This window comes from Rana temporaria, chromosome 4 (assembly GCF_905171775.1).
Source record: "Rana temporaria chromosome 4, aRanTem1.1, whole genome shotgun sequence".
NCBI classification, from domain to species: Eukaryota; Metazoa; Chordata; class Amphibia; order Anura; family Ranidae; genus Rana; species Rana temporaria.
In genome coordinates, this window is record NC_053492.1 from 21135890 (window position 1) to 21149391 (window position 13502).

A 13502-nucleotide genomic window follows, 5' to 3' on the forward strand; every position below is an offset into this window, starting at 1 on the left:
CTTCTTGGGAGTGCCATTTTAAGTGGCAGGGCTTTACAACCCATTTAATGTTGCAGAACTCGCAAGAATCCCTGCCAGGACTTAAAATAGCACTCCCGAGAAGGATGATACCGGTACGAATTTGGACTGTAAAGGGAATACAGTGGAGGGGCTTGCGATGGCACCAGCAAGGATCCCTGGCTTGACTTGCTATTGGACTCGCAATAATTCTTGGCAGGACTTCCAGTGCTACTCGTAAAAATCCCTGCTAGGACCTAAAATGGCACTCCCAACAAGGACGATACCGGTACAAATTTGGACTGTAAAGAAAGGGAATACAGTGACGGGACATGCGATGGCACCAGCAAGGATCCCTGGCTGGACTTGCAATGGCACTCGCAATAATTCTTGGCAGGACTTCCTGTGCTACTTGTAAAAATCCCTGCCAGGACATAAAATGGCACTCCCAAGAAGGACGATACACCGGTACAAATTTGGACTGTAAAGAAAGGGAATACAGTGATGGGACATGCGATGGCACCAGCAAGGATCCCTGGCTGGACTTGCGATGGTACTCGCAATAATGACTGCGACATTATGGCGGACACATCGGACAATTTTAACACATTTTTGGGACCATTGTCATTTTCACAGCAAAAGGTGCTATAAAAATGCTATAAAAATGCATTGTTTACTGTGAAAATGACAATTGCAGTTTAGGAGTTAACCACTAGGGGGCGCTGAAGGGGTTAAGTGTGTGACCTCATATGTGTTTTTAACTGTAGGGGGGCGGGGCTGAACGTGTGACGTCATTGATCGTCTTTCCCTATATCAGGGAACAGACGATCAGTGACAGTGCCACTTTACACTCCCCTCTCCCCGTTCTTCAGCTCCGGTAACCGATCGCAGCGATCGGTTCCCGCGGGCGCGCTCGCAGAGCTTCAGACCGTGTCGCGTGCGCTCCCCCAGGGCTGGGCTTAAAGAGACACGTACAGGTACGTGATTGTGCCCAGCCGTGCCATTCTGCCGACGTATATCGGCGTGAAGGGGTCCTTAAGTGGTTAAATTTATGACAAAATTCGATTTTATTGGATTTCTTTTCAAATAGAAAGTAGAAAATAGTGGGCCAGATTCTCGTAGAATCGCGTATCTTTGCGGCGGCGTAACGTATCCGATTTACGTTACGCCTCCGCAACTTAGACTGGCAAGTGCTGTATTCTCAAAGCACTTGCTCCGTAAGTTGCGGCGGCGTAGCGTAAATCGGCCGGCGTAAGGCCGCCTAATTCAAATTTGGCACAAGGGGGCGTGTTTTATGTAAATGTTCTGTGACCCGACGTGATTGACGTTTTTCACGAATGGCGCATGCGCCGTCCGTGGAAATCTCCCAGTGTGCATTGCTCCTAATACCCCGCATGGACGTATTGGTTTTGACGTGTACGTAAATGACGTCCGGCCCCATTCACGGACGAGTTACGCAAAAGACGTAACATTTTCAAATTTCGACGCGGGAACGACGCCCATACTTAACATTGGTACGCCGCAGTTATGCCTCATATAGCAGGGGCAACTTTATGCCGGGAAAAGCCTAACGTAAACGGCGTATCTGTACTGCGTCGGCCGCGCGTACGTTCGTGAATTTGCGTATCTAGCTAATTTACATATTTCGACGCATAAATCAGCTTGCACGCCCCTAGTGGCCAGCGTAAAAATGCAGTTGAGCTCTGACGGCGGCCGGTCGGATAGAATAGAAATCTATGCGTAACTGATTCTAAGAATCAGGCGCATAGATACGACGGCTCGGATTCGGACTTACGACGGCGTACATGGCGCTACGCCGTCGGAAGTCCTCTGAGAATCTGGGCCATTGTTGTTTGTTTTATTTTTTATTTTTTTCACTGAATCGTGAATAAATACCACCAAAAGAAAACTCTATTTGTGCGAACAAAATGATAAAAATTTCATTTGGGTGCAGTATTGCATGACCGCGCAATTGTCATTGAAAGTACAAGAGCGCTGAAAATTGGCTTGGGAAAGAAGGGGGCAAAAGTGCCCAGTATTGATCTGGTTAAAAAAACATACTGGCCCGGATTCAAGTAGCAATTGCGCCTGTGTAACCATAGGTTACACAGCGCAATTGCTTACTTGCTCCGGCATTACGAATGCTCCTGATTCAGGAACATCGTAACGCCGACTGCAGCCTAAAATCTGCGTGGCATAAGGCTCTTATGCCACGCATATTTTAGGCTGCATTCTTGCGATGCCCGCTAGGGGGCGCTCCCATTGTGCTCAGCGTATAGTATGCAAATTGCATACTAACACCGATTCACAATGTTGCGCGAGCCCTGCGTATGCAAGTTACGTCGTTTCCGTACAGCGTGTTTAGCGTAAGGCTGCCCCTTCTAATAGTGGGGGCAGCCAATGCTAAAGGATACCCGTCGTTCCCGCGTCGCGATATTTGAATGTTACGTCGTTTGCGTAAGTGATTCGTGAATGGCGCTGGACGCCATTCACGTTCACTCTGAAGCAAATGACGTCCTTGCGACGTCATTTGCCGCAATGCACGTCGGGAAACTTTCCCGACGGAGCATGCGCTCTACGCTCGGCGCGGGAGCGCGCCTAATTTAAATGATTCCCGCCCACTATGGGATCATTTAAATTGCGTGCTCTAGCGCCGGGCAATTTTGCCAGCGCGCCCTCGCAATTTACGGAGCTACTGCTCCGTGAATCGAGGGCAGCGGAGCAAATTTGCCCTGCGCCTCCGCAAAAAAAGCGCAATTCTCTTTGAATCCGGGCCGCTGAGAGCAGAGGGATGACGATTGTGTGCCGCTGCTGCTCCTTCACTGTTCAATCAGAAGGTGGGCATGGTTCTTGATCTTTATCCAGCTGTGCTGAATGGCATTGTCAGGGGTGTCCAGATAATAAAATCTTTTCCTATGTATTTATCTCTTGCTGTCTTTCAAGCTGCTTTCCTGGAGTTCAGCCTTAAAATAAACCTGCCAGAGTGTTCAAACTAAGAATATCGCCCAAGTGTTGGACACCCTGTGGTTCCTGCAAGTACATTAGAAGATCTTGGCAATTTCTGTGCACTCGCAGAGCCCCCGTGTCTCTGGCACGCGGTAAACGGAGAGCTTTAACTACCATAGAATAGATTCTAATACACCGAAAACGATCGTTACATCACAACATGCATTCAATGTGATCAGATGTCATTTATTCAATACCACACAGGTTTTTTTCATAAATCCTTTTAATTGCATGTAATAAAATATACTAGAAAAACCTACCCACATGTTCCCAATGCCCCTTCTTAAGAGCCGGTTCACACTGGGGCGGCACGACTTCGGGGGCGACTCGGCCAGGCGACCTGAAGACGACTTCTGAGGCGACTTGCAAAATGACTTCTGTATAGAAGTAAATGCAAGTCGCCCCGAGGCGCCCCCGACGTCGTACAAGAACCTTTTTCTAAGTCTAAGCGACTTGCGTCGCTCCTATTAGAACGGTTCTATTCACTAGAATGGGACGCGACTTGTCAGGCGGCTGCGTCGCCTGACGAGTCGCCCCAGTGTGAACCGGGTCTTAGTATTGGACTATCGATCATCATCTACCTTTCTTATGGTAGTTGCAGGTAGCTACCTACAAATAGGGATTTTGGGTTATTGTGTAAAGCCTATGTGTCAGGCACAAGGCCTGCATGGTCATTTCATGTGGCCCTTGCACCTCTTCTGCAGCTGAGGCACCCCCTTGTCTCTGCCCCTACATTGTCTCGGCAGTTGGCAGCAGAGAGGAGGAAAGAACTCCTCCACCAGATCCTTCACTTCTCCATGAAGCCGCGGAGTGTCTTGTCTCTGCCCACATTCCCCCGTCAGCAGCTGGCAGCAGAACTCCTTTTACAGATCCTGCACCTCTCTGTTCAGCCGCAGCACCCCCTTGTCTCTGCCCCCCCCCCCCCCCCCCCCCAGTCTCTGCCCCTCCCCACAGTCTCGCCATTTAGCAGACTCCAGCAGCTTAATCCAGCCCTCCTCTAATCCTTCTCCAGACCCTGCACTTTCTGCTTCCCAGATTCTTCCTGGCAGAAGAACAAGGTGGGGGGGAGTGCACTGTGATGTAAGGTAGGGTTGGGTGGCTTTTGACTTCAAATGGTATAGGGACACTTGACACCCAATGTAAGAGGGGTGCTCTGGACACCTGCTTATAATTATTATGAGAATAATAAATATGTTTCTAGTGGATGATACCAGTGGTGTACAACAGTGGCCCAGATTTAAGAAGCAATTGCGCCCGTGTAACCATAAGTTACACGGCGCAATTGCTTACTTGCTCCGGTGTAACGAGTGCTCCTGATTCAGGAACCTCGTTACTCCGACTGCAGCCTAAAATCTGCGCGGCATAAGGCTCTTATGCCTCGCAGATTTTAGGCTGCATTCTTGCGTGTGCCGCTAGGGGGCGCTCCCATTGTGATCAGCGTGTAGTATGCAAATTGCATACTACCAACTGATTCACAAACTTGCGCGGGCCCCGCGCAAGCCAGGTACGGAGTTTCCGTACGGCAACTTTAGCGCAAGGCTGCCCTTTCTAATAGCAGGGGCAGCCAATGCTAAAGTATAGCCGCCGCTCCCGCGCCGTGAAATTTGAATTTCACGGCGTTTGCGTAAGTGATGCGTGAATGGCGCTGGACGCCATTCACGTTCACTTTGAAGCAAATTACGTCCTTGCGACGTCATTTGCCGCAATGCACGTTGGGAAAGTTTCCCGACGGAGCTCCGTGAATCGAGGGCAGCGCAAAATATTTGCGTGGGCGCAGGGCAAAATCGTTGCCCTGTGCCCGCGCAAATATTCTACCTGAATCTGGGCCACTGCTTTTAAGGCTTGCATTATCTGCCACAGGAGTGTAAGTGGGCTCCGTGCTGATCTCCATCTGCCCCTCACAGCTTAAAGCGGTAGTTCACCCTCCTTCACCCCATTATTCCATTACTTTCGGCATCGTAGCGCGAGCTACGGTATGCCGGTCTTAAATTTTTAATCCCCGTACTCACTGTGCTATTGTTGATTGAAGATTCTGACTCCCGCGGGGAATGGGCGTGCCTATGGAGAGGGAGGATGATTGACGGCCGGCTCTGGCACGTCACGCTCCCCGAAGACAGCCGGAGTAGGTCTCGGCTATTCACAGCGCCTGCGCACAGGCTATGCGCAGGCGCCGTGAATAGCCAAGCCTATTTCGGCTATTTCCGGAGAAGCGTGACGTGCCAGGGCCGGCCGTCAATCACCTTCTCTCACCATAGGAACGCCCATTCCCCGGAATCTTCAATCAACGATAGCACGGTGAGTACGGGCATAAAAAATGTAAGACCGGCATACCGTAGCTCGCGCTACGATGCCGAATTTAATTGTCTAATAAAAAAAAACTTTTTTTTTTTTTTTTAACAGGGCGAACCCCCGCTTTAAATCTTAGTAATACTTAAAGCGGAGGTTCCAACCACAATTAGCATTTTTTAAATGTATGTCCTTTCATCCTGCATTTTTATAATATATAAATCTGGTCACTTACTATTTTACAATCCGCCGCCGCTCCGCATAGATATTCAAAAAAGATAGTTTATAAAACTATATCCACACGGTTGTCATTTTGCTTGTGGGCTTTGTGAAGCCCACAAGCACTTACTTCCTGGAAGTCTTGGATGGGGAGTGATAATTGGGTAGCGCACTGCATCCTGGGAAATGATGACACACATTTCCCAGGAGCATTAGAGGGAGATGATGTCAGGATCCTAGGTGATTCCAAAGGCAGATTTCGTGGGACTGCATGGCAACAGGCATTTCCAGATGAGTAAAAAAAAATGTTTTTTCTTTTTTAGGTCTAATGAGCACAATCATGAAAAAAAAAATTTGTGTTGGAAACTCCACTTTAAGTCTTGTTTTCTTCTTCTTTAAAAATAACAATCATGTCAGCCCCAATCCTCTTTTCAGGTCCCTCTTCAGCTCTCCTGGCCCCTCCCTCCCGTTGAGTGCCCCCACAGCAAGCCGCTTGCTATGGGAGGCACCCGAGCCAAGCTGCAGCTCCCCGTGTCCATTCAGACACTGAGCCGCGGTTTGGCCTTACCCCCTTTCTCTCCTGATTGGCTAGCTGAATTTGAAAGCAGCGGGAGCCAATGGCACTGCTGCTGTGTCTCAGCCAATCAGGAGGGAGAGTCCCGGACAGCCGTGACACTTGTGGACATTGGTGGATAGAGATGGAGCTCAGGTAAGTATTAGGGGGGCTAAGGGGGCCTGCTGCACACAGAAGGTTTTTTATCTTAATGCATTAAGATAAAAAAAAAACTCTGGCCCAGATTCTCCAATAATCTGCGGCGGCCTCGCGTAAGCTATTTACAATACGCCGCCGCAACTTACTGGAGCAAGTGCCGTATTCCTCAAGCACTTGCTCCGTAGTTTGCGGAGGCGTAGTGTAAAAGGCCCGGCGTATCCCCATGTATTTCAAAGGGGGCGGCTTATATTTAAATTAAGCGCGCCCCCGTTTCGATCGAACTGCGCATGTGCCGGGCTAAAAATAGCCCAGTGCACATGCTCCAGTTCTCGGCGGAAAACGTCAATGACGCCGACGTGTGCGTCATTGACGTAAAGTCGTATTCAAGAACGACTTAGGAAAACGACGTACCCGATGGGAAAACACGACGCGGACCCGACGCCATACTTAACATGGCATACGTGGGACTGGCGTAAGGTTACCCCTCATATAGCAGGGGTAACCTTACGCAAACGACGTAAGCGACGGTTACGCGACGCAAATTTGTTCGGGAATCGGCCTATCAGGCTAATTTGCATAAACAAATGAGACCTGAACGTAAACGCCATTTAGCGGCCGGCGGCGAATTACATTTAAGATCCGACAGTGTAAGTGACTTACACATGTCGGATCTTCAGCGTATCTATGCGAAAATGATTCTAAGAATCACTCGCATAGATACGCGGGTCAAAAAAGAGAGATACGACGGAGTTTCCTGAGATACACCGTCGTAACTCTACTCAGAATATGGCCCTCTGACTTTACAACCACTTTAAGTTATTACTAAAATCAATTATATTCGAATGCAAAGGCAATCATTTAATTTGATAAAGAGTAGATACATTTGTATAGTCTTATAGATACAACCGGCACTTTGAGGGCAAACATAATGCTGGCCCGCCATGAAATTTAATTTGTACAGAGATTTAATTTGTTTAATCTCGGAGCATCTGATTTCAGTATGAGGGTGGAGTGTACACAAAACCTTTAATGCTATCCCTTGTCGGGGGACTGTTTGCGCCATAGGCAGAGTCTGCGCATCAGCCAGCAGGACCAGCTTCCTGGTCTCAACAGCTCCAATGCATGTCCTCCTCCAAATCACAGTATGTTCGATTTCTGTGCCAACAGTTGAGCAAAAAGGCAGTTGTGGCCGCAATATCTGTGCTGTAAACACTAAACATCCTGCCCAGCATTGTGTCGTCTTTTTCGTGGAACCCCCTTAATTTGAGGAGGTAGGGGGGCAAAATGCTGATGTATGCTAGCTCCGTATTCATAGCACAAATCCAAATGATACAAAGTGCTACATGCACCATATCCTGGTCCTGGGTACAAAGATAGCTGGGGGACTGGAGGCTCAGAAAATGGTTATGGTGAGACTTTTTCAACTACTACCCTAAATTCCATTTCATATGTCACTTAAAAGATTTATATAGGCATGATTCCCTAAGCCCCCCTCACCCATTGAAAAGCATATCTCTGCATTTTTTTTTTTTTTTTTTCTTGTTCCAGTAGTGATAAATAACTTTTATTACTCCCTGTGACATCATCGCCAGGGTTGTCAAATATTTCCAGGTGCCACTGCTTGGGAGCTTATTTATTATTGAAAGCGCATGCTCCCAGAACTTCATCTCTATAGAGCCCTTTTCCATGCACCCAGTGCTTGTGGAGGATTTAGGGGTACCATTGGAAGTCCTGGCAGGGATCCTTGCGGGAACCATTGGAAGTCCTGGCAGGGATCCTTGCGGGAACCATTGGAAGTCCTGGCAGGGATCCTTGCGGGAACCATTGGAAGTCCTGGCAGGGATCCTTGCGGGAACCATTGGAAGTCCTGGCAGGGATCCTTGCGGGAACCATTGGAAGTCCTGGCAGGGATCCTTGCGGGAACCATTGGAAGTCCTGGCAGGGATCCTTGCGGGAACCATTGGAAGTCCTGGCAGGGATCCTTGCGGGAACCATTGGAAGTCCTGGCAGGGATCCTTGCGGGAACCATTGGAAGTCCTGGCAGGGATCCTTGCGGGTACCATTGGAAGTCCTGGTAGGGATTCTTGTGAGGCACCATCGGATGTCCTGGCAGAGATCCTTGTGAGGTACCATTGGAAGTCCTGGCAGAGATCCTTGTGAGGTACCATCGGATGTCCTGGCAGAGATCCTTGTGAGGTACCATCGGAGGTCCTGGCAGAGATCCTTGTGAGGTACCATCGGAGGTCCTGGCAGAGATCCTTGTGAGGTACCATCGGAGGTCCTGGCAGAGATCCTTGTGAGGTACCATCGGAGGTCCTGGCAGAGATCCTTGTGAGGTACCATCGGAGGTCCTGGCAGAGATCCTTGTGAGGTACCATCGGAGGTCCTGGCAGAGATCCTTGTGAGGTACCATCGGAGGTCCTGGCAGAGATCCTTGTGAGGTACCATCGGAGGTCCTGGCAGAGATCCTTGTGAGGTACCATCGGAGGTCCTGGCAGAGATCCTTGTGAGGTACCATCGGAGGTCCTGGCAGAGATCCTTGTGAGGTACCATCGGAGGTCCTGGCAGAGATCCTTGTGAGGTACCATCGGAGGTCCTGGCAGAGATCCTTGTGAGGTACCATCGGAGGTCCTGGCAGAGATCCTTGTGAGGTACCATCGGAGGTCCTGTCGGGGATCCTTGAGAGTACCACTGGAATCCTGGCAGGGATCCTTGCAAGTACCATTGGAAGTCCTGGCAGGGATCTATGCGAGTACCATTACTTGTGAGTATTCCATATGCTCCAGCCACCTAAAAGATTATTATAGGCATGACTCGGGTTGACCCCCCTAAGCCTCCCTCACCCACTGAAAATCATGTCCCAACATTCTTTTTTTACTTGTTCCTGTAGTGAAAAACTACTTTTATTACTCCCTGTGACATCATCACCAGAGTTGGAAGTCCTGGCAGGGATCCTTGCGTGTACTATTGGAAGTCCTGGCAGGGATCCTTGCGAGTACTATTGGAAGTCCTGGCAGGAAACCTTGCGCGTACCATCAGAGGTCCTGGCAGGGATCCTTGTGAGTACCATCAGAGGTCCTGGCAGGAAACCTTGCGCGTACCATCAGAGGTCCTGGCAGGGATCCTTGCGAGTACCATTGCTTGTGAGTATTCCATAAGCTCCAGCCACCTAAAAGATTATTATAGGCATGACTCAGGTTGCTCCCTCACTCATTGAAAAGCATGTCCCAACATTCTTTTTTTCTTATTCCTGTAGTGAAAAACAACTTTTATCACTCCCTGTGACATCACCACCAGGGTTGTCAAATATTTCCAAGAGCCACTGCTTAGGAGCTTATTGATTGACAATGGCATGCTCCCAGAACTACATCTCCATAGAGCCCTTTCTCTGCACCCAGTGATTGTGCAGGAGCATTGGTTTGCTAGGAAACAAAGCAATGTATGCATGTGTGGAGAGGAACAGAGATGGGCGGAGTTCTGTAGTCCAGAAGGCATGGCTGACAATGCTGCTTGGGATTCCAGAGTAGAAAAGGTGCTGTGGTCTTACCTCAGACGGGAAGGTAGGAGATCACTGGATTTCTGGCAGATCGGCAGGTATTTTTCTGTATTTGCCGAGTTTGTAAAGGAATAACACATGCGGAAATGTTCACGTTTTGTTGAGTTGTACTGAATGTTTTTGTTTTACTAGGTTCCATATATAATGCTGCATTGATTTTTTATTTGGGGGTTATTTGAGATGCAAACCAATCAATCCTCTTCTTTGCCATAGGGGCAGTCACGACGTCTTCAGGTGGGGGTGCGCTCTGTGCAAGACTCTGGAACATTGCCTCTAATAGAAGAATCTATTTTGTCGGTGTCGGTGGGCTGCGTTAAAATTGTCCATACAAAATCGGGAAAGTCTCAAGATACACACCAGGTGAGTGCAGTGCCTGAGCCCCCTATCAGTCCCTTTCGCAGGATTTTCATATGTAACATTTGTCTCTGTGAAAGCTCAACAACATCTCTTCGTAATCCCCTCACAGTCAAGTAACTGGTGCTATGGTATTGGTCATGTGTTGGCTGCCAAAGGGGAAGGTCTGTGTTCTGCTAGATCCATTGAGATGAATGCATAGGCAGCTTAATCTTGTATTTTTCCAGTAGTTTTTATGCAGGGTGTCTGTATTATGGACTGGTGACTTCTTTACACCCAAATAATTTCCATAGTTTGCAATGCAGATAAATTCATCCTAGATTGAACACAGGGGGCCAGCTGTTTTTGACAGGTACTTGCAGCTGACTCCCCTGATGATGTGCTGCAGCGCCTGTGCATCATCAGTCTGATCAATATTCCTATCGCGCACGTTCCTGGTAGAACGTGGCTCACAATGTGCATGATCAGGGTGCCAGCTGTATTTTACTTGCACCTGGCTCCCCTGATGACCGGCTGTGGCACCAATGCATCATCAGTGAGCCAGATGTATTTCACAGATATTTGCACCTGGCTTCCCTAAAGTGATGTGGTGCCTGTCAGTTGTCTTTTGCAGGTACTTGCAGCTGGCTCCCTGACGACATGCTGTGACGCTTGTACATAATCAGGGGGCCAGCTGTCTTTTACAGGTAATTGCAGCTGGCTCCCCTGATGACGTGCTTTAGCACCTCTGCATCATCAGGGGGCCAGCTATTCTCCTATGGTCGGAGCCTATGTACTTGTAGAGCCTTATTCATGTGCCGCAGTCTATTCATGGTCCTCAGTTGTGGATTGTTTGTCTACTTGTGCTACAAATTAACCTTCTAGTCCCCAGCTGTAAGGACTTGAATAAACTAAAGACTAAATAAAAATGTTGACGTCACGCACACTTAAAAGTACTATTTTATTTCTGATATATATTTTCTGTGTTACAGGACAGTGGAGAGGATGTTGACAGCTACCAGGTAATAAAAAAATATGTATTAAGTGTGAAAAAAAATATATGAAGAAGATCTCAAAAGCCGATGTAAAAGATTGAGCCCATTTTTAATTTTTTTGGCAACTTTGCGATAACCTTGTCTAGTTTGATCTGGTGCGGTTTGAAATCTTGGCCCAGCCGCACCCCTGTTTTATGTCATTCCCCTTTATATACAGATTTTAGGACAGCTATTATATGGAACACTTTATAGCCAGCAGTCAGCACATCTCGCCTGCCCTGCTCCTGACGGTCTCCCCTGTGTCTTCATCCTGCAGCCAGCACAGCATGGCAAGACCTCCGACAAAAGGCAGATCTTCAGTCTAGTAAAACAACGATTTATTTCAAAGCTGAAGCTTCACACAATTCAATTATTAGATTAAAAAGAAAATCTCTTATTTTTTTTTCCCCCTGTAATAAAGCATGCGTTTGAAGAGCTTTTGCTCTATTTTTTAGATTGTTAAAGCTGAATTCCACGTGGCATTTTTTTATGCAGAATGGGTCTTGAGAAGGGTCTTGAGAAGGGTCTCGACATGGGTCTTGAGAAGGGTCCTTCTTTGAGGACCTATTTACACTTGTGTGTTGCAGTCAAGTGCAATATACCACACATTACTACAAAACACGTTAAAGCTTAGTTCTGGGCAAAAAAATTCCCAGGCAGGCAAGCTGTGCCCACACTGCATTGGTCAACTTCTTGTTGTGTCCTGGAGAGAGAAGAAAGCTGTATATTCACCTGATCTTCTGCTCCGCCGGTAGTTGGCCTTCCCCGTGATTCAGCAATGGACAGTTCCTGACATCCTTACGTTTAGAGCAGGTCTATGGGCGTGATGACGTCAGGAACAGTCCACTGCACAAGACTGCGGCAGGTGGCAGGAGCCACAGGAGCAGGTCTTGTACTGGGAGGATCAGAGAATTAGGTAGGTACATCTATGTTTTCCAATCTCTTAGACCAAGGGTCTCCACACTTTCAAAACAAAGGGCCAGTTTACTGTCGTTCAGACTATGGGGGGCCCGGATTGTGCCCAGTGGGAGGAATAGTGTCCTATTGGTGTCAGTAGAAGGAATAGTGTCCTATTGGTGTCAGTGGTAGGAATAGTGTGCTATTTTTGGTGTCAGTGGTAGGAATAGTGTGCTATTTTTGGTGTCAGTGGTAGGAATAGTGTGCTATTTTTGGTGTCAGTGGTAGGAATAGTGTCCTATTGGTGTCGATGGTAGGAATAGTGTCCTATTGGTGTCGATGGTAGGAATAGTGCCCTATTGGTGGTGTCGATGGTAGGAATAGTGCCCTATTGGTGGTGTCGATGGTAGGAATAGTGCCCTATTGGTGGTGTCGATGGTAGGAATAGTGCCCTATTGTTGGTTTCAGTGGTAGGAATAGTGCCCTATTGGTGTCAATGGTAGGAATAGTGCCCTATTGGTGTCGATGGTAGGAATAGTGCCCTATTGGTGTCGATGGTAGGAATAGTGCCCTATTGGTGTCGATGGTAGGAATAGTGCCCTATTGGTGTCGATGGTAGGAATAGTGCCCTATTGGTGTCGATGGTAGGAATAGTGCCCTATTGGTGTCGATGGTAGGAATAGTATCCTATTGTTGGTGTCAGTGATAGGAATAGTGCCCTATTGGTGTCAGTGTTAGGAATAGTGCCCTATTGTTGGTTTCCGTGGTAGGAATAGTGCCCTATTGTTGGTTTCCGTGGTAGGAATAGTGCCCTATTGTTGGTTTCCGTGGTAGGAATAGTGCCCTATTGTGGGTTTCAGTGGTAGGAATAGTGCCCTATTGTGGGTTTCAGTGGTAGGAATAGTGCCCTATTGTTGGTTTCAGTGGTAGGAATAGTGCCCTATCGTTGTCAATGGTAGGAATAGTGCCCTATTGGTGCCGATGGTAGGAATAGTGCCCTATTGTTGGTTTCAGTGGTAGGAATAGTGCCCTATTGTTGGTTTCAGTGGTAGAAATAGTGCCCTATTGTTGTTTTCAGTGGTAGGAACAGTGCCCTATTGGTGTCGATGGTAGGAATAGTGCCCTATTGGTGTCGATGGTAGGAATAGTGTCCTATTGGTGTCGATGGTAGGAATAGTGTCCTATTGGTGTCGATGGTAGGAATAGTGCCCTATTGGTGTCGGTGGTAGGAATAGTGCCCTATTGGTGTCGGTGGTAGGAATAGTGCCCTATTGGTGTCGGTGGTAGGAATAGTGCCCTATTGGTGTCGGTGGTAGGAATAGTGCCGTATTGGTGTCGGTGGTAGGAATAGTGCCCTATTGTTGGTGTCGGTGGTAGGAATAGTGCCCTATTGGTGTCAGTGGTAGGAATAGTGCCCTATTGGTGTCGATGGTAGGAATAGTGCCCTATTGGTGTCAGTGGT

General features: G+C 48.1%; 1 protein-coding gene across 1 annotated transcript in view; it reads left to right on the forward strand.

The window, feature by feature from the left end:
• The window catches only part of KIF13B (kinesin family member 13B), a 375782-nt gene that overhangs the window by 256878 nt on the left and 105402 nt on the right, over positions 1-13502 (forward strand). Inside the window, exons 25-26 of the mRNA XM_040348102.1 lie at positions 9990-10136; positions 11102-11131. Of these exons, the coding sequence (XP_040204036.1) occupies positions 9990-10136; positions 11102-11131 (177 nt within the window). The remainder of the gene's footprint in view (positions 1-9989; positions 10137-11101; positions 11132-13502) is intronic.